Source organism: Vicugna pacos, chromosome 14 (genome assembly GCF_048564905.1).
Source record: "Vicugna pacos chromosome 14, VicPac4, whole genome shotgun sequence".
In the NCBI taxonomy this organism is placed as follows: Eukaryota; Metazoa; Chordata; class Mammalia; order Artiodactyla; family Camelidae; genus Vicugna; species Vicugna pacos.
In genome coordinates this window covers 70,547,351-70,567,844 of record NC_133000.1, presented here as the reverse complement: position 1 = coordinate 70,567,844, position 20,494 = coordinate 70,547,351, and the positions used below count along the sequence as shown (strand labels likewise).

At 38.8% G+C, this 20,494-nt stretch overlaps 2 protein-coding genes across 3 annotated transcripts in view; both read right to left on the bottom strand.

Annotated features, from left to right (window-relative positions):
• Positions 1-18,129, bottom strand: part of TNFSF13B (TNF superfamily member 13b) — a 70,435-nt gene extending 52,306 nt beyond the window's left edge. Inside the window, exon 1 of the mRNA XM_015248935.3 lies at positions 18,038-18,129. The gene's annotated coding sequence lies outside the window, so the exon portion shown is untranslated. The remainder of the gene's footprint in view (positions 1-18,037) is intronic.
• On the bottom strand, positions 1,308-19,481 carry ABHD13 (abhydrolase domain containing 13). Of its 2 annotated transcripts, none has more exons than XM_072976528.1 (2): positions 19,188-19,481; positions 1,308-5,245 (listed from the first exon to the last, which is right to left on the bottom strand). In XM_072976528.1, exon 2 carries the CDS (start codon positions 5,223-5,225, stop codon positions 4,212-4,214), a length of 1,014 nt encoding a protein of 337 aa, XP_072832629.1. In that variant the 5' UTR covers positions 5,226-5,245; positions 19,188-19,481; the 3' UTR covers positions 1,308-4,211. The 2 variants fall into 2 exon arrangements, with proteins under 2 accessions (XP_072832629.1, XP_072832630.1); XM_072976529.1 differs by lacking the exon at positions 19,188-19,481 and adding an exon at positions 18,038-18,168.
• Positions 19,482-20,494: the final 1,013 nt, after the last annotated feature.

Here is a 20,494-nt window from a genome sequence, read left to right as displayed (position 1 = left end):
CAGAATAATACAAGGGAAGGGAAAATAAATCTAACTTCCACTTTTTATTCACACCATTAGTACAAGTCCATTAATTTCAGTACAAATCCAGTTTATTTAATCATTAAGGAAACTTTACTGTCCTACCATATAATTTAGGTTAATAGAAAATTTAAAAAAGACTGAAGACAAACTATCTTAAGACATTAATCAATCTTTTAATGTATCAATTTATTGCATGTCAGTACAGAAAAATAGAAAGTATATTTTAAAAGAAATTTATTGTTAAAAAACAAAAATGTTTGCCTGCCATGATTAGCACATAATGTACTGTAACATTCAAATTTGAGTTATAAAATTGTATTACTGCTTCAAATAAAATATGGCAAATAACAAAATATGATTTACATTATGAAACTGGATTGACTTATTTTATCCTGAATGTACTTGAATAGGCTGAAAATAACTTGAATTTTCAGTATATGGTGTACTGACAGAAATTGCTATAAATTATGTTAAAGACACACTCATCCCTGGTACATATGTATATATGACACTTTTTGTAAACAAGTGTCTCTTATACATAGTCCTACTGTTAAACTACACTTTTAAGATACAAAATATAAATGGAGGTATATTTGTGCCATTTGGCAAAAATGTGTTGACTACTTACTATTAAGGATGAATGCACTTATTTCACCATAAAATTAACATACTATTTCTGGTTAGCTAAGATGATGTGCATATATGGCAATATAAACAGAAGTGCTTTTTATTTTCAACTCTATTGATTTAAAAAATAGATGTCTGTGCTCTATCATTTCCAACTTTACCTGAGTGATATGAAAATACATGAATTTAAGTGGATCATTCAAAAGCATTATGACTATTTGTCACGTGTCTTTTTCCGTAATTGCTGTCAAACACTGTGAGAAAAACGGGGCGGGGGGAGGTCAGGTTTTCAGAATATCTCAACCACGACCTGATTTAACAAGCGACTTCTGTGACATCATCTTTTAAGGTTTACCTTATTTACTCCTAACCTCAGGGAAGGAATGGACTCAATCATAAAAACTACACTGTAGTTGGGCTTGCAAGATAGTTCATAGAAAACTGAATACGGCCTTCACTCCTTAATTCCACTGAACAAGCCAATACCCACCTCAAACCAAATCTTACAAACATAAGAGATGAATGTGAAAGCATCAGGTGACACTAACTCCAAGTGTTACAAAGAGTTAATCAGGTGATGTACTGCCAAAGGGGGGATCAGGTTATCATCAACCGTCTACAGACCATGAAAAATAAATTTAAACTGCCCCCATAACAAAATTCGAAATACCATTTTAATGAAAACACCAATTTTACAGCCAAAGTATTTGCAAAAGCATAGGGTAGGTGCAACATCAGGGACTCCAATCACCTTCTGTTAGAAATGCCTTGTTTTGTTCTGAATGTTAGGTTTCCTCATCACCAATCTCATCAGCTAATTACTTCCTAGATCGAAGCTTGAGAACTATGTCACATTTCCCCATCCAGTTGTTTCTATCCTATTTGCACTTTTATCTGTTACAAATGATTTCTTTCCGCATTTTGCAATATCAATTTAGGATCCTTTTTGTCATTTTACCCCCAGTAGTCCCTTTTAAAATAATCAATTTTGATCTAAATGAATTTTATCTTGCCATCTAAAATCATTCTAGGATTTCCAAATTACAGTAGCTTAGTAACTTTAAAAACTCATTCAGAAACTCCTATAGGGGATGCGCATGTGTAAATGAGCCAGAAATTAATAAACAAGATGGACACACCCTTATTCCCACTAAGAGATGGGTCCAAAATGAGGGTGTGACCCATGAAGAATCCATGTTTTATTAAGATCAATTGCTACGGCCACAAAATTAGACACATTTTATAAAACTGATGCCATGGGCTTCATGGGCCCCTGATGATAGGAGTTTGCTTTCTACCTCCTTCCCGTCTAAGGAAGTAGTCCCCAGTACAGAAGCCAGGAAAGACGGATGGACTACAACCCTAGACGCAACCTCTTCCCTTCGCTGCAGAAGGAAAGGGAATGGAGGGAGGGAGAAACACAAGTACTCCAGAACTTCCGAAGTCCCAGATTAAAAAAAAAAAAGCCGGGGGGGGGGGAGGGTGACTGTAAATCTGGAGCACTGAAAGAGAACAAAAGGCAGCGTAAAACGAAGCCCTGCTGAAGAAAGCTTTCTATGCTCCATCAGCATAATATTTATAACTAAAGTTGATACATTCCTCCACAGCGCAGGAGACTAAATGATTACATGAAAACCTAAGAAGGTCCTCTGTAAACTTGAAGAATGATAGAAGTCTAAGGTGTGCTGTGTATAAGCTCATGTCTAAATACACTACACTTTGTTGTAGTAACTGTTTTCTTTTTAATACGTTACTATTTAGGATACTCGTTCTACATAGCAATGATTGACAAGATGAAAAGTAGCCTTTAATTGTAGTGAATTTATACATACAAAATACACCTTCCATGATACGCGTTACCAACTTTTTTTTATAAAAAGCATGATTTTTTTTACAATTTATAGAAAACATTATCCTTTAGAAATCATACTTGCTATAATTTACTTTTTCCTAAATATTGACATAAAGTGAATGATAAGAATGTTATTTGGCAAAAGTATTTCTAGCCCTATCTCCATGGAAAGTTTTAAATTAAGGTCAAGATTATTGACCTATTATTTCTCTGCCCTAGCTGCTTGCACAAAGCCAATAAATATAGGTAAAATATTCAAAAAATATTGTATGTTGGAGCTGACATAATGACATACAGAGCTCAATTACATCTTAATTTTTGAGGACTGCTTGAAAAAACTTAGCACAACTATGCCTCATAGCTTATATTTTTTAAGGTAAATCCTGTAAGTTTTAAGGGGCTCTTCCCTAAGTAAGATTTTTCTTACTCTTCTGTATGTCCAAATACTACTTCCCACTGGCAGCCATTTAATTAAAGGCGCTAACAGGTTCTGTGATTAAAAAGCTCTAGAGTTCCTTCACTCGCACAGTCCTACAAGGAGAACACAAATGAGTGAGGCTTCCTAGAACTCTCTCGATACAGCTCTTCTGTTTCGTAACTAAAACATCAGACCAAAGAAGACAGCCTGCCTTTTTTTTTTTAACTTTTGTTTTTGTAAGTTTTATTTTCAGAAAGTCCAATAAATGGTATCTTGGCTTTAGTGGGATAGATACACCAAGATATTGGGACTTAAAAATCATATGTGGAAATTTCTGTAAAATAGTATGTACAATGGAATAATGGTAAGACTTCCTAATTAATTCTTAAACAAGTGCTGATCTTCGTTATGACTGCTATTAGGGGTTCAGCTGTAGACTTACAAAACTGACAGAAGCTAAAATTCTCTTTGCCACCAAAATTACAAATGTTAAAAAGTTCAAATATGCACATCAAAGCTGCAGTAAAATTCTAAATTTCTATTTTTACATGCCATGATCCAACATGTCAGACTGTACCTAACAAAACACGGTACATTTCTATTGGAAAATGGGGTCCCATTTATTTGCAAGAAAAAGCTGGATCTCCGCATTCACCAGAGCAAAATTCAATGGCAACCTGCACACAGGCCTCAATTTCGTGTCTTGCTAAAAACAAAATAGAGTTTACATAAAAATAGCTATGACCCAGGGCATCATGTACATTGGTATATGACCGGTACTATTTACAGTAAAAACATGGCATTGCATAAGTCAAGGAATAAAATACCATCATGCATTTCATTTTAACTTTTAAGGTGAAAAATGCAGTTACAGAACTAAGTTTGCTTACCATGATTGTCCCAATATTCACTAAAGGAATAATACCCAAAGGTTTCTTGTTTTCATGTCTCCTTCCACACCTAGCCATTAATCGAAGTGTCACATAGATTACACAGCTGTAGCAACAAGAAACTTTTGAATATAATATGCTATTATACTAGCATATTAAACTAAAGACACAAACACACAACCACATTGAAAGGTTTGATGAAAACGTATGAAATAATTCCAAGAATTATCGTTCTTCAAATGTAAAAAACTATTTGGATCATCTCAAAGGAGCAATGAAGTCCTTTCAAAGTTTAATGTCACTCTTCAGACAAGTACAGACATAACACACTTCTAGAAAGGAACATTCTTTATCATTCTGCACAAATTAAAATACAGTACATTAATCAAAAAGAAAAACATTATATAATTGTTACATTAGATGAAGTTTTTGCTATTTCTTCAGGAGAATGACTCTTTATTACTTCTTTGATGAACTGTTCAAGGGCAGTGAAGTAACCCTGGCACTGCCACGTATCATTATGAGTTCCATCAGGAAAAATGGCTAATCTCTTAGTCCGAGAGGGGGAGAGTTCATAAAGCTGCTTCATCATTACTGGTGGAATTAATTGGTCGGAGAGTCCAGAGATGAAAAGAGAAGGCATTCTGCACTGAGAGATTTTTCTGTAGGACAAAAATTTATTTTTGTAGCACCATAAAGGAAGGTAACGCATTGGGAAGAATGAAAATAAAGTGCTGGCCATATGTGGTATACTTAAAAATGTGTTCTCCACCATAATGGCTGAAATTCTATGTGAATTTTCAGAAGCCAAATGAATAGCCACTGCTCCTCCCAAGGAGCGGCCAAAAAGAAAAATTTTCGTTTTGTCGAGGTCGGGCCTGGCCATCACGTAGTCCAGCACAGCCTCGGAGTCTAAGCACAGCCCCTCCTCGCTCGCTTCTCCGTCGCTCTTCCCATAGCCTCGGTAATCAACAAGCAGAAGGTTAACTTTGAGGTTGACCAGCATGAGCAGCGCATTTGGTAGCCTGTGACCTATGTTGCCTGCATTCCCATGAAAATAAATTATCGTTGGGGAATAGGGCGAACTGTCTCCAGTGTATCTTATCAAAATGAGATTCAGACGCACTCCGTCTTTGGTTCTGATGAAAACGTTTTCATGTGGAATACCAGTGGGCATGGGAACATAAAGGCGCGAAGATGACGGCTGTTCTGGGAAGTAGAGCAACACGTCCTGGAATTTATACAGAATGCCTGCTATTGATATGAATATTAACAGAAGTAAGATAATGCCTCCATACAGGTGAAAAGTCACTATTAAAGGTAAAAGTGAAATGCGGCAGAGAGCCCAAGACCAGGAAGCCAAGGCTATTAGCCATCTTTCAACAAAGTTCCACAGCGTCCAGGACTTTTCCATTGTGGCTCTTCGTATGTGTCCTGAGAGAGAGAGAGAGAGAATCAAAAACTCAGTGTGTATCTATTATTTTAAAAAGCAGATCCCATAAATCACAGTGCTAGGGGAAGCCCCGGAAGCCTACGTCAACCCATCCACAAAGTCAACTGCTCTGATTCCCTCTGTCCCTTTTATTCTAAGGTCTCCTCTCTCCCTCCACTGCTGTACTTATGAAACATTTTCTAAAAAATACATGTATTTCCATGCCTGTATTAATTTAATAGAAAAATAAGTTGATGCCACATTCCCAATTTTTTATATGAAAGAATGAAGGCTCAGGAGCATATGTGGATTGGCCGAGTCCTGGTTTTGCAGGTAGAAGACCCTGGAGGCCAACGAGTGAGCCTCCAGGGCTCTGGTGCACCCACCGGGGAGATAGGTAGGGTGAGGGCAATTTTTTCCTTAATTGAAGTAAAACTGACATATAACATTACTTTAGTTTCAGATGTGCAACATAAAAATGATTTGTTATCTATATATACAACAAAATGATCACAGTAAGTCTAGTTAACATCCATCACCACAAATAGTTACAAAATTTTTTTGTGATGAGCACTTTTAAGACCTACTCTAAGAAACTTTCAAAAAAAATGCAATACAAAACTATTAACTACAGTCACCATGCTGTACATAACATCCCCATGACTTATCTATTTTATAACCCTAAGTTTGTACCTTTTGACTCCCTTCACCTATTTTGCCCCCTTCCCCCAGCCTCTGGCAACCACTGCTATGTTCTCCGTATCTATCAATGTGGGTTTATTTACTTTTTTTTTAGATTCCCCATATAAGTGAGATCATACAGTATTTCTCTTTGTCTAACTTACTTAGTAAAACTCCCTCAAGGTCCATCCATGTTGCTGCAAATGGCAAATTTTCATTCTTTTTATGGCTGAGTAATATTCCACTGTGTGCACGCGTGTGCGCACGTGCATGTGTGTATACACATCCCACATTTTCTTTATCCATTCATCCATTAATGAACACCTAGACTGTCTCCATATCTTGGCTATTGTAAATAATGCTGCAATGAACATGGAGGTGCATATATCTTTTTTAGTTAGTGTTTTCATTTTCTTTGGATAAATATCAAGAAGTGGAATTGCTGGCTCATTTGGTTATTTCATTTTTAATTTTTTGAGGAATCTCTATACCATTTTTCATAGAGGCTGTACCAGTTTACATTTCCACCAACAGTTCACAAAGGTTTCCTTTTCTCTACATCCTCACCAAAACTTGTTATCTTTTATCTTTTTGATAATGGCCATTCTAACAGGTATAAGGTAACATCTCAACGTAGTTTTGATCTGCACTGCCCTGGTGATTACTGAAGATCAGCCTCTTTTCATGTATCTGTTGGACATCTGTATGTCATCTTTGGAAAAAAAAAGTATTCAGATATTCTGTCCATTTTTTAATCAAGCTGCTTGAATTTTTGTGCTATTGAGTTGTGTGAGTTCTTTATATATTTTGGATATTAACTCTTTATCAGTATTTGATTTGCAAACATTTTCTCCCATTCAGCAGGTTGCATTCTCATTTGGTTGATGGTTTCCTTTGCTGTGCAAAAAAGCTTTTTAGTTTGATGTAGTCCCACTTTATTGTTACTTCTGTTGTCTTTGCTCTTAGTGTCAGATCCAAAACATCACTGCAAAAGTCAATGCCAAGGAGTTACCACCTGTGCTTTCTTCTATGGGTTTTGTGCTTTCAGGTCTTACGTTAAAGTCTTTAATTCATTTTGAGTTAATTTTTGTGTGTATAAGACAACAGTCCAGTTTCATTCTGCATCGTTTTCCCAGCATCATTTATTGAAGGGACTGTCCATTCTCCATTGTATATTCATGGCTCCTTTGTCATAAATTAATTGACCATATATGTGTGGGTTTATTTCTGGGCTCTCTATTCTGTTCCACTGATATGTTTGTTTTTATGCTAATAGCATACTGTTTTGATTACTGCAGTTTTGTAATATAGTTTGAAATCAGGGAGCACAATGTCTGCAGTTTTGTTTGCCTTTCTCAAGATTGACTTGGCTATTCAGGGTCTCTTGTGGTTCCATACAAATTTGAGGATTATTTGCTCTATTTGTCTGAGAAATGCCATTGGAATTTTGATACAGATTGCACAGAATCTGTGGATTGCTTTCAGCAGTATGAACATCTTAACAATGTTAGTTCTTCCAATCCATAAGCACTAAATACCTTTCCATTTTTTTGTGTATTCTTCAATTTCTTTCATTAATGTCTTATAGTCTTCAGTGCACAGTTCTTTTACCTCCTTAGATAAATTTATTCTTAGTTATTTTATTCTTCTTGGCGGAATTGTAAATGGGATTGTTTTAATTTCTTTGATAGTTCATTGTTAACATATAGAAACTTAACAGATTTCTGTATATTGATTTTGTAGCCCACAACTTTACTGAGCCAGATAAGCTGAGGGCAAATTTTATTAAAGATGTAGTTAACAGATTCTAACCTATCAAGACCAATCTGATATAATTTATTGTCAGTTTTTCACATTACAGAAAAAAATTATAATTAAACTAGCATAAGAAAAACTAAAATATTTCCTTCTCTATTTGGAGATCCTCACAGCTAATTTTAAAACAATAGTTTAAATTAACCACTAGTTTCTAATATTGTACTATTTTTAGGAAAAAGTTTAATAATTTGTCTTTTACATCTGACTAAAAAAAAACTTTAGCTTGCTAGTATTATGAAGTATGCCAAATCTTTTATACAGTCCTTATTGCAATTTCATACCAGAGTCAAAACAGATTGCTGTGATTTACTCATAAGGCTATAAACACGTGGGGGATAAGTGTGAAACAAAGACACACCAGTTCTATTTAAGAAACAGAGATAAATGAAGAAAATGACTTACTGGAGAAAAATCTTTTAAAATTTGCTGAAAAATAAAACGTGAAAAAAATAAAAGCTTTCAGAAATCAATTTTTTGTTATCAAAAAAGTTTATGCATGCTGTCTTAAAAAGGGAGACAAGGTGAGATGTTACTTTTTTTTATGTAGCAGTCATCTACCCAGATAGTTATCAATTTTTAAGAAATATTACATTTCTTTTTTACTAACAAAACTACCATAAAGAAGTTATTCTTAAATTTAATAAATATTTGTTAATGACACATATTTGAAATTTTATTGCATGCCATAAGCTAATAAATGTAGTAGTTTAGTTCATCAAATTAGACTTAGATACAAACACTGAAAATCAACTTAGACTGACTATAAAAATAAGTTAGATGATTTAATAAATTCGATTTTTCAATATTATAGCACCAAAAAATATTCTACAATTTCACTAAACATGGACTTTCAAATTTGAGTTTTTGTTCCAACGATTCTCTTTGAACATAACCCAACAGCACAGCATTTTTCTGAAGTTTCTCTGAAATCAACACTGCCACCCAGTTGTAGCAAGTTTTACTGCAATGAGCACTATGTTAAGCTGGAGAAAAGCAGGTAAATGAAGTAACAAAAATCCAAGCTTCAAAACTACAAAAGCAATACCTAAGCACTAGGTGTCAGATCTGGTTAAGAACCAGACTGGAAGAGGCTGCAGCACAGCAGCCAGCTGAGCCAATCACACTGAACACTGACTAACCATTCCAGGTACATAATCAATGCTCTTCACAATCTCTGACTGCTACTCACCAACACCTTAAATCAGACATTCCTCTGCACTCCTCCACGCTAGTGGGTGAGTCTCAGCAACGCCTCTGACCACTTAAACTTTTCATCTAATGCTTACTTGAAAATGGGAGACAGACTGGCACTAACTTTATACAGCAAAACAAAAGAATTTTTCTGTAATGATTAGGATTAACAAGGTCTGGGGTAAAACATACAAGTACACTAGAGCACTGTACTATTCAGAAAATCAGATATACATTTAAGATACTTTAGTGAAAAAAATGTGCTTTTTTTCATAGACAAGCCAATCATTTATGACAGACGTACCAAAGAGATGAGAATGTCAAATATTTATTTGATGATACAGTAGGAAAAAACACACTAAAACTGCATCACCCTTTCAGTCTGCTCTACTGTAGATTTGCTGAATAATCTTTAGTTTATAACTTATCTTCAGTCTGAATTTTCTTTTCGGTAGAACGAGAATTTTTAAAATGCCTACTTATAAAGCTGGTCAGCATTATCAAATAAAATTAATAAAAAAAGCATTTACAAATGCTATAGGCATATTACCTTTATTTGCCTTAGTGACTAATATTCCTAGCTGTACTACTACATTCTTAACCATGTTCTGCTCAAATTAACATCAACATCAGAATTTACCAAGCACCTATGAGACAAGAAAAAAGAATCTAGAAATTTGATTGACGGCATGGCAAACCACTCATATAACCTGAATAACGAGGAGTGAATTAACGAAATTTTCAAGCCAAATAAAGTTATTATAAAAACTAATATAACACTAGACAAAATATAAAACTTCCTACATGTGGATAAATCAGATTTTGAAATTCAAACCACCTGTATAGATTAAATCTATATAGTTAAGTTTTTCAAACTTTGAAAAAAAATCTTTTTTTTAAAGTAGCCTCTTAAATTTCTAATTTCAACATACAATATTAAATTTAAATCTACAAGACCAGGAACTGTGCTTTTCTTTTTCACCACTGTATCCCTGTGGGTAGTACACAACTTTACATATACTCAAGACCAAAATGCGTTTTCAATGAGCAATCCAGCAATGTGCCTGAATGATTAAACGTCTAAGAAAAGACGACTGCATTCTGAGCACTGGGCATATAAGTTCAAGACCGGACGTTAGGAAAATGGCACATGTGAGTCCACTGCTGGTTAGGAACAACAGGGATCAAACCTGCAGTTTTCCACAAAACATTCCTGAAAAGTTGCCTTAATATAATCTTACAATGGACTGTTATTAAACTGTGGAAGTCAGAATAAAAATCAGTTCATTTGGAGGACTATCAAATGCAACTCAATTTTAAGGACAGGTTAATAAAAATTGTTCGGGAGTGTGTGTGTGGCTTCTCTTTAACGCATTATGGCACATCGGTGGTTCAGGAAAGGACCTCCACTCAGACTACTTTAAATTTCCTAAGCCAGTTTGCCAGTAATTTCTGCTCCTTTGTATCATGTCTCCATGCTCTTAAAGGAACTGGATCTGGCAAACAATACAGCAAGGATTTTTTATTTACTAAATGTGCAGATACTGTAACAAAGTACCATTACGAGAGCCATCTGCTGAGATGTAAAAACAGCTTCACACAGACCCAGATGTTATGCTGGTCAATAAAAATCAACACTGCCTCTAACACAGACCACCGCATAGATGCTACAGCTAGCAGTACGTTTTCCATTTATTTTGTCAATAAATCAGTGTGAATAAAAGGTTAACAAAACTTTTTCTCCTCTGTGGGGGGAAAAATGACCTCTGGTTAACCTTCTAGCACTTTTCCCTGGAAACCTCATAAACATGGGATCTGAGCTATGTTTCAAGCCACATTTTGCGTGGTAAACTTGACCCTACTGGTGGGCTGAATATGGGTTGAGAAGACAGTGAGCAGGTCTACACATGCCCAGTGGGAAGCACAAAGATGGACCTCTCTGAGTGGGATGTGACTTGTAACTGGTGTGTCCTCTGCTGCGTTGTGGATGCCATACCACGCACTGGTGCTGTAACAGAGGACACTGTCTCCCGTGGAGCCGGAAGCAGCTCAGTCAGGGTGGTGCCCCCCCCCACCTGTCATCTCCCCACCAGCCTGACCTGCACTTGGGAATCACACAGCTGATGCTGATATGCTGGGTTTTCTACCCCACGTGATTCACCAAAGCAGGGGGAGGTGGGTGCCAGGGATGTTCTCATGGGCCTATTGAGAATGTCCAACTGAACCCAAAACCACTGCTGCTAGACATGCTGAATAAGCAAGACAACTAGTTACCCCTTAAAAAGTATGTCCAAAGAGGCAAGCATTTATGAATGTGTTGCCAGAAGAGATGGATTATTTGCCAGGTTCTACGCCTGCTGCAAGGCATTTGCTGATTAGATTTTAGCATCATGAACAACCAAGAGAAACGGTGAGTTTAATATACTCAAGGTTAAACCACAGTTTATACCAATCAGAAGGGTTGCTCAGAGAGAAAGAACATTAGACCTGTAGAGCACAGGAATTCAGTCACCCAATCCCCCCTCACTGTCCACGCTGCTTCTACATCACTACTGTCTTCATGTCTACATCTTACAGAAATACCTGATTTACTCCCATGTCTCAGTTCTGCCCTTGCCATGTTATTGCACCAGCTCTCACGTTTCAAATGTTTCTGAAACCCATCCATCTGTGGCTTTAATCACCCTCAGTAACTCCTCAGCCACTTTGAGAATCTGATGCACAAGCTCTCGGGATGATCTCTCATAAAAAAAGCAAGCCTCACTGGCTGGTACACCTGACGGATTCTTCTCAGTCCATACTGCAACACCACACCCCTGTAAGTGGCACCACACCTTGAATCTTCCTCAGCTTCCAGGACACTCCAATTCCTGTGTTTCTCCCTCTGACCTGCCCTAAATGTGGGCATTTTCCAAGGCCCTGTACACTTACCCTTCTTCCCCTCAGGGACTTCCCTCTTTCTCATAGCTCCAACCATCACACTTGTGTATGAATTACTCCCACCTCCATGTCTACTCTGTCCACCATCTCAGTCTGTCTGCTCCTTGAGTACCTGATGCTTTATCAACAACTCAGACTTACCCAAAACTAAACTCATCCTCCCCACCTAATGTTTTACATGCTTTACTTTAATTATGAACAAAAAAACAACATACACTTTTTTTTAAAGAAACAATTGATTCTAGGGCTTAATATATAATAAGCAAACTAAATTTAACTATGTGTTACAGTATCAAAAATAGGCACATTATTATAACATGCACAGGTCTTATGCGTGAATGAAAAAAGTCAACCTTAAAGATAATTTTTGTGCTTTTTATTTAGATGAAGAGGTTAGTGGTGTCATACTGGCTTAAACACATCTCAAGGAAACACTGACTAAAAACATGACTAATTTTTACTATTATAGACTTTACTATAATAATAGTAATCTAATCATGATTGTTTTCTTTTTAAAAGAATGGTTCTGAAATATTAGCAACATCTTTTAATACTATAACAGCACTTTGGTCATATGAATGAAACTTACCAATCTGGTGACAGCCATTTTGAGAATTTCATGGTCCTAATTAACTTGCTTTGCTCACCTTTAATGCTCCATGTGCATCCTATCTTTAAAATACTTGCCCATTTTAAGTATACAATAATCAATTTAAGGCTAAAAGTATAAACAATGTGTAGCTGTGAGGCTGTCAGCACCACCACGTTGGCTACAGTGTTGGCTGCGCGGCAAGTCCACAGAGTCAGAGGGGTCTGCTCATCTGATCTCCACTCATCACCCTGGGTGCTCCCCATATATGGACTCAGAGGATCGCAAATGGCTTCATTTCTAAGGAAATATATTTAAATAACTGTTCTGTGCTTTAAAAAAAGAGAGATCAATGCAAAATTTATGCCCACCCTCAATGATATGAGTCCTCAGAACACAAGTCCAAGTCCCCAAGGGAGTTCTCAAACTCAGCCCAGACCACTGAAAAGGTCCTACAGTTGGTCTCCCAGCTTCACCGGATTCCAGTGCATCCTACCATACTATTTAAAGATTAAAGACAGAGCCACAGATAAGTGCAGACATCTGCCATTTGAATCATAGCGCTTAGGCACTACAGATTATTCAAAGTTTATGTTCTTAAGTAGCTCATGTTCTACACAGTAACTCTCAAGTAACTCATGATCTACTCAGGAGAACATGCATGGACATACGTAACTGTTTGTGCCTAACACAAATTCATTCAATTACAGAGGACACAAAGGAAATCAAAGACCACACTGTCCTTAAATACAGCAAGAGAAAAACAAAATCTTAACTATGTGTCCTTCACGACATAATTTTAGTAATTTCTGGATTTCATCATGATTTATACTTAAAGAAACCATGTGAAAATTTATGGACAAAGCATAATTCCAGGGGTAAGAATTTCCCTGACTTTCCATCAAACAGCTGCCTATGCCTCTTATTTTTACTCACTTAGCACAATTATTCACAGGAACTGGAAGTATTCAAGCAAAATCTAAATAAATACTTGGCAAGGACAGTGTAGAGGAAACTAGAGCAGTTGACCTGAATGAACTTTAAGGTCCCTATTAAACTGAGATTTTTCTACCCTAGTGGTTCTCCAAAGGTGGCTGCAGACTCCCGGCGGTCCGCAAGAGCCATTCCAAGGGTCTTTGAGATCAACAGCAGAAGCTTACCACAACACTACTTGCCTTTTCACTGCTTGACACCTGCACTAATGGTACAAAACCAGTGATCGGTAAGACTGCCAGTGCCTCAGATGAAGATCGCATCCCAACCAATGAGCACACTTCTTTTTAACATTCTGTGTGACAATGTGTAACAAAATGAGGAAGACACAGAAAGCACTACTGCTGTGTACTGAAATACCTCTGAGTTGTGAGCTGAACTAGCTCCATTTTTATTTTTAGGTGGCACCATTTTTACTTAAAAAGACAACAGACAAACTGTGGTTATTCAGAGTTATGTGTCTGGCAGACATTTTCTGGAAAACGAATGAAGTTGCCAATAGCTTCCCAAAACTTGGAGACTTTTCTGATGACACTGTGATGGTGATAATATCAACAAATGTGACATTTGCTAACCTATTAAATATGTCAATATTTGGAAGAATCTGCCCAACACAGCAAACTAACACTTTCCAAATGACCAATGAATGAAGTCACAGAAATCAAGCATGGGTTAAAAAATTCACTGAAAGATAAACCAATGGATTTTAATATAACAGAGATGAAGGGCTGTTTGATATGGGTTTCAGAGTCCACAATATAAATGACCTTTAAGAAACTACCATCTGAGAGGGGAGAGTATAGCTTGTGGCAAATGAACGCTTAACATGCATGAGGTCCTGGGATCAATCCCCAGTACCTCCATTAAAATTAAATAAACCTAATTACCCCCCCAAGGGTTTAAAAATAAATAAATAAAACCACATCCTTAAAAAATAAAAAAAGAAACTACCATCCGTTGACTATGTCCACAATTATCTGAAAAGACTGTTAAAATACTCCCTTTGCAACTACAAATGTCTGTGAGCCTGATTTCCTACGTGCAGTGCACCTAAAACAACCTCCCGCATGAGAACGGAGAAACGTGATCATCGGCGTGTCTTCTAGGAAGCAGACATTAAAGATATTTACAAAATCGTAAAACAATGCCACATTCCTTGCTAATTTTTTAGTAAAGACAGCTATTTTGCATAAATATGTTTTTATGTTAATATGCAGATCTCTTACTGTTATTTTGAAGTGATAAACTTATATATTTTATAAACTCCCAGTTTTAATTTCTAACACAATAAAGCTTTCTATATAGTCTACATATACAAAAACCCTTTGGAGTCTAATAATTTTTTAAAATGAAAGGTGTTCAGAGACAAAAAAAAAATTTGAGAACCACTGTTCTGTAACTATATAAACTTACTGCCTTTTTTCCTTAGATAGACTTGCCTCCTTCAAATTAAGAATAATGTACTACATTAATTTACATCTTTTGTGCATAATATATAGGTTACTAAGCCTGCTAGATGCTAGAAGAGAAATATCTTTAATAAAAACACGTAACTTTGTTCAGGTTCCCAAGGATCATAAACAGAAGACAAGCTTTGGGAAGATGAGCTTTCAACCTGAGCGAGGGCTCTGCCCGGCGCCGGTGAGGCTCTCCACCGGTCAGGGCTGCTTCACATTCTCAGATAAGTAGCCAAGGCCACATTTAAATGTGGGGAACCATTTGAATGAGTATCCTTGTATATCCCTTTGAGTTTCTACATTTGTAAAAGGAAGCAGTTACCTGAATAACCCCTAACGTTTCACAAATTTTATTTTACAGGTGATGGAGAAAAACTGGAAAGTTAGAAAACAGGCATTAGATGATGCGTAATATTGTCTTTACTAACTGGTACAGTGGGAAGTTGGAGGCCCTGGTTATGTGACTCCTAACAGTAAAGAAGCTACTGAGGGATTAAAAATAATAGAAACCTCAGATGCCCACAGATGCAGGGGTTTTATTTTCAATTGAGGTTTGTAAATATTTTATTCATGAAACATTTTCAGTCTCCTACCCAGATCTCTACTGTCAAAGTAACATATTTTTAAAGAGTACACAAAGTTGTAGAAAATAACTTTGGCTAAACAATCTATACATAAAACAACAGACACAGTGTCTTAAGAGTGTGTAATTAAGGGAAGAGGAGGACAAACGCCAGGAAGTAAATACACAAGGAGCTGTCATGAGTTCCATGAACTCTGCAGTGTTTTTCTTTGCTTTGTTAATGGAACTCAGGTTATTCCCTCCAATAAAAAGTAAAGTAAATGATGGCAAACAGCACATTAAAGATTAATTCCAAGTCTAAAGTAACAACCACCCTCAACCTCCCCCCTCGCCAAAGAATGTTACTGCTGTCTCTCTGAAGCTTCCACTCTCTTCAGGTGAGTCCTTTACCCAGCAATATTTATCCAAAAGTTAAAAATGAAGAATTACAACTTAACTATACAAAGAAGTAAAACCCAAACTATGGAAATGGATACATTCAACTATTACTGCCCGTTAATACTAGCAGAAGGAACTGAAATTATCTTTCATGGATAAAATTGTATTTTAATGATGGTTGGAACTGTTTCACACACACAAAAAAGTAAATGCTAATTATTCTCATTATTTTTAATTGCAAAAGTTTACACCATACTGAACAGTCTACATTCATTTACTGATTCGGCCAACAGTAAAAGGTCTTTGAAGACTATAAAAGATGTTTTACCTACACATGAATTAAACAGGAATCCCCCCAAAACAATATGACTAAAGACCAAATCATAAATACAATTCTAAAAAGTCCTAAGTCATAAATGTACCATTATTTTTAAAGGTCTTTATAGGCATCTCAATTGATAATTTTAGGAACATGTTGTTTAAAAACTGCCCATACATTGAAAAACATGACTACAAGAGACCAAGCCATGTGTAGGTTCAAGTGAAGACTAAAAAATGGAAAGCAAATTCACGTGTCACTGCTAACATCCACATCACAGGGAAAGAATGGGTATCCTCTGGGGGAATTCACAGCTTCCGATCACATTTCAAGTAATTACAGAACTCAGGTACAGCCCTCCTGCACCAGTATATCTCCTTTTCTGCTAAGCACTGGGAAGTTAAGAAACCATGCCAGCTGCACAGCTGAAATGGAAACACAAAGAGCTGCCATCAGTGTGCCGGAGACACCACAGAATGAATTATCTATTTCCCTGATGGTTACCCACATGTCATCAATAATGAAAAAGTGTGTATTAATAGTCCTATGGGACAAATGAACAATAACTGCCTATGGAGATGCTGGATAGCAACTGAACAGTTTAGAGAGCATTTTAAACTGGGATTTGAATTTGCTTGAACAGACACCTCAAATGTTACACTGGGCAGCAACTTAGCAGCATTTTGGTGCTTTCCCTTTCTGTTGAAGCACAGAAGACTTGGCAAATATAGTCAACTCTGACAGAACAAAGATGACAGATTATTGTCATTACCGAAGTCAATCACAATTTGTTCTGAGATTATAAATATCCAAGAAATAAAATGGTTTAACAAAATTGGATCCACAAGGCTAAAACGCAAACAGCAATGCTCGAATTAAAACTGATAAAATCAGGGTTTCCAGTTTATGAAGGGGTACTTTCTAAATACTATAAACTAAATGGATGAAACTTAGAATTCATTTTCTCATAAAATGAATGTTACAGAAGAAGTAAGATTTTCTGGCTAGCTCATAAATGTGTACAGTTCTTGTCCTGGAAATACTACACCTTTGCAATTCCAGTACAATGTACTGCTGTAGGAGTTAAGACTTATATGAAAGTGAAATAAAATGTGGTAACTTATTAAGATGTCTATCATTTCAGGGGGAAATATCTTAATTAGAGACATGAGAAAAACTAGAACCTTTTTTTAAAGGTCTATTCTAAAAAGAGTACACAAGGGCCTCAAACCACAGAGGTGACTAAACAAGACTTAGCAGGGTTTTAGAATCTGAGTAATAACTGAGTTCTAAGTCAAAGAAAAACAGAGAAACAGAAATAGGTTCCCCTGAGATAAGTGACGAGAAAGAAGAAATCACAGAAAAATGTCAGGATGGACAGTTTCCTATATCCAGCAGGAAAGTCATGTTGCTAACCGAGGGCAGTTAGTAAACCCTCACATTCAGGTCTGAGAAGGCAGGCGCGTGCCAAGGCATGCATGTGCAGGTATTCCTCAACCGGCTTCCTTTCATCATTCCAACTTAGCGAGCAATGGGAGGCAGTGCCGTGCAGTGGAAAGGACAGTGTGTGGGGCTTATTATGTTAATAGCTAGGTGGGCTTTTGCCAACTCACTTAACCTCTCTAAATATATGTCTCCTCATATGTCAAAGGGGGATGAAACACATAATTGAAAAGCTGCTGAGATCAAATGTAATACACAGTGTGTTAATAAATGCAACTACTTGTATAAGACAATTTAAAGTATTTTTTTAATCTACTAGAGTAGAGTAAGAGAAAGTAAGTACAATTAGAACTGCTGCTAGACTTGGATTAAATAATGGTAAGTAAGGCTCAGTGCAGATACCTGAGTACTTGCACACACGAGGTAACTGAGGCAACGTCTTGGTTTTTTCTGTCAAAACCCAGCTCAGGTAGCAGCTCCTTCAGAAAGCCTTCTCTGGACCTCTCCTCCCTGCCGCCCACCACTCCACATCCTGTCCTTTGCACACATTTACGTGGTGGCACTCACTACTATAGTGTAACTCAACTGCTTTACATAGACTGGGAGTTACCTGATGACTGTGACGTCATCTTACCCAAGCCAGTATTTTCAGGAAACAGCAATGCCAGACACATAGGAAGTCTCTACCAACAGTCACTGAACCGAGCAGTCTACGTCTTAAGCAGGACAATTATGACATTACACTAGACCGTCCATCACGAGTTCTTTTTTGGTGGAGCAGAACTTAACCTTTGAGCAAAAGATATGTGATTAAGCTTGCACGCGGATTAAGCCATGTAGAAAGATACCAGGACAGGATCAATGAAAATCAAGCTTCAAAACTTACAGCCCATATCCCCTTGTGTCTTCCTATTCAGTTACTAGTATACAGTCAATTTAAGTAGCTGTTGAATAAAAGGCTTGGTTTTGGTTAAGGTACCTTCAAAAATAACACTCGTAACGCACTCTGCAGAAAACACGTTACAAGAACCTACAGCAAGACTGACTTCAACTGTATGGGGTGTGCTGTCACTCAAGCACCCCAAACTTCCCGCCGCGAAACTCGCAAGCCTCAACCTGCAGGTGAGGCGACTGGGTCAGGACGACTCCGTCCCTCACACCTGGGAGCTGGGATTTTCGGTTTCACTTTTCGTGTGCAGGAGGGAGGGCTGGGGTGGGGATGGATGACGTCCAAGCACTGGTGTGTACGCGTTAGTGGAAACACCCCTGACACCGGATTCGTAGACACGGTCTGGGACCCGGTCCCGGCACCGCACCCGGGGCCGCGGTCACCTGCGCGCCTCAGTTTCCACACCGGCGTCTGTTTGGGTTTCTCCCCACCCGCGAGGCTGAAGAGTGGGCTCCGTCCGGGTCCCGCACGGCCCTGGGCGCGCAGCCCCGCGCCCTCGGGAGGCGGTGCGGGTCCCGGGCGCCCGTGAGGCCCCGGCCGGCCGCCCGCGCGGCCCCCGGGGGAGAGCGGCCCCGCGGCTCGGCGGCCCCGCTCCGCACTTACTTAGACCCGCTCTCAGGCTGCGCAGTCGGCCGCGGACACGGAACCCGGCGCCGCGCAGCAGCGTCCCCCCGCGTCGCTTCCGTCGCTCCTCATCGTCCTCCTCCCGCCGAGGGGCCGCCGCCGTCGCCACGGTCCAGCCGGGAGCTCCTGCGGCGCGGCGCTCGGCTCCTCAACTTCCGGCCCACGCTCGGTGTAGCCGGCAAATGCCCCCGCCGGCTCCCACATCACCTGCTCCCCGCCTTCCACCCGGGAGTGGGAACGCGGCCCGCCCCCCCGGGCATGCGCAGACACCGCGGCCGGGGGAGTCCCCGCGACGGTGGCCGGGACGGACAAGACACCGCGGGGCGGGGCCGGCGGCGCGCGCGCGCTCGCGGCGTGCTGGGTGCCGCGCGGCGTCTCCTCCCTCCGAGCAGGGAGGCTTCGCGTCCCGACTGCGAGGCCTCCGGAGTGAGATCTGAGAGCCTGCGGGACGCATTTCTTCCAGAAGAAAGCGTGTCTGCCTCACAGGGTTGTTAGGGGAGTGAGTTCCAGCACTTAAAGCGCTCCCGTAACTATATTTCTTTTTGTCTAATCCCCGACTCGCTCCTGCCTTTGTCAGGGGGACCGTCACAGGCGGATGCTTGCTTTATGGGGCCAGAGACTTGTACCATTTAGACACTTTTAAAGAAAAAGAATGCAAAATCACACTTTTGCAAATTTTACAGAAGCGTGAGACCGTGGGAACATTGCTAGTGCCCTTCCCAGGGCCTTGGAAGTGACCACACAAATGGTCATTAGCTTCCCTGCAGCGTCATTGGTTCCCCTAACAACACCCCTGCGCACCAAGTTGTACTGAATTGTTTTTTTATAAACGTCTGTTGCCACCCTTGTCGTTCCCTATTCTCTGTTTTATATACACAGACGATAATGCCATGTTTTTTTTTAAAACACGGGATCTGCTAACTGAGTGAGAGCTCCAGGTCAGAGAGGCTCTTGATACTAGATGCCTGTTGTCCATCACCTGATGAGAACCACGCACCAAGGTAGACCAACCACTTCAAAAATAAACTAATAAAGTAACTCCAGCAGATACTTAATGAAAAACTCTTGGTTCTCTTCGAACCAAGCATTAGAAAGGCTAAAGTAATACGGTAAATTGGAGACTGGGATTTGAATCAACTTGAAGTTTGGTCTGGTAATTAAAGTCTCCTGTCTTACATCACTAATACAACGTACAGTCTCCGATACTGTAGGAACTTAGTAAATGTTGAACAAGGTACGAAAATGTACACAGACAAGTGCCATCTCGATTATGGGAACGTGGAGGA

What these genes read in the sequence shown, in the direction of transcription:
- ABHD13 (XM_072976528.1), bottom strand. Translation starts at nt 5,225, where the DNA reads ATGGAAAAGTCCTGGACGCTGTGGAACTTTGTTGAAAGATGGCTAATA.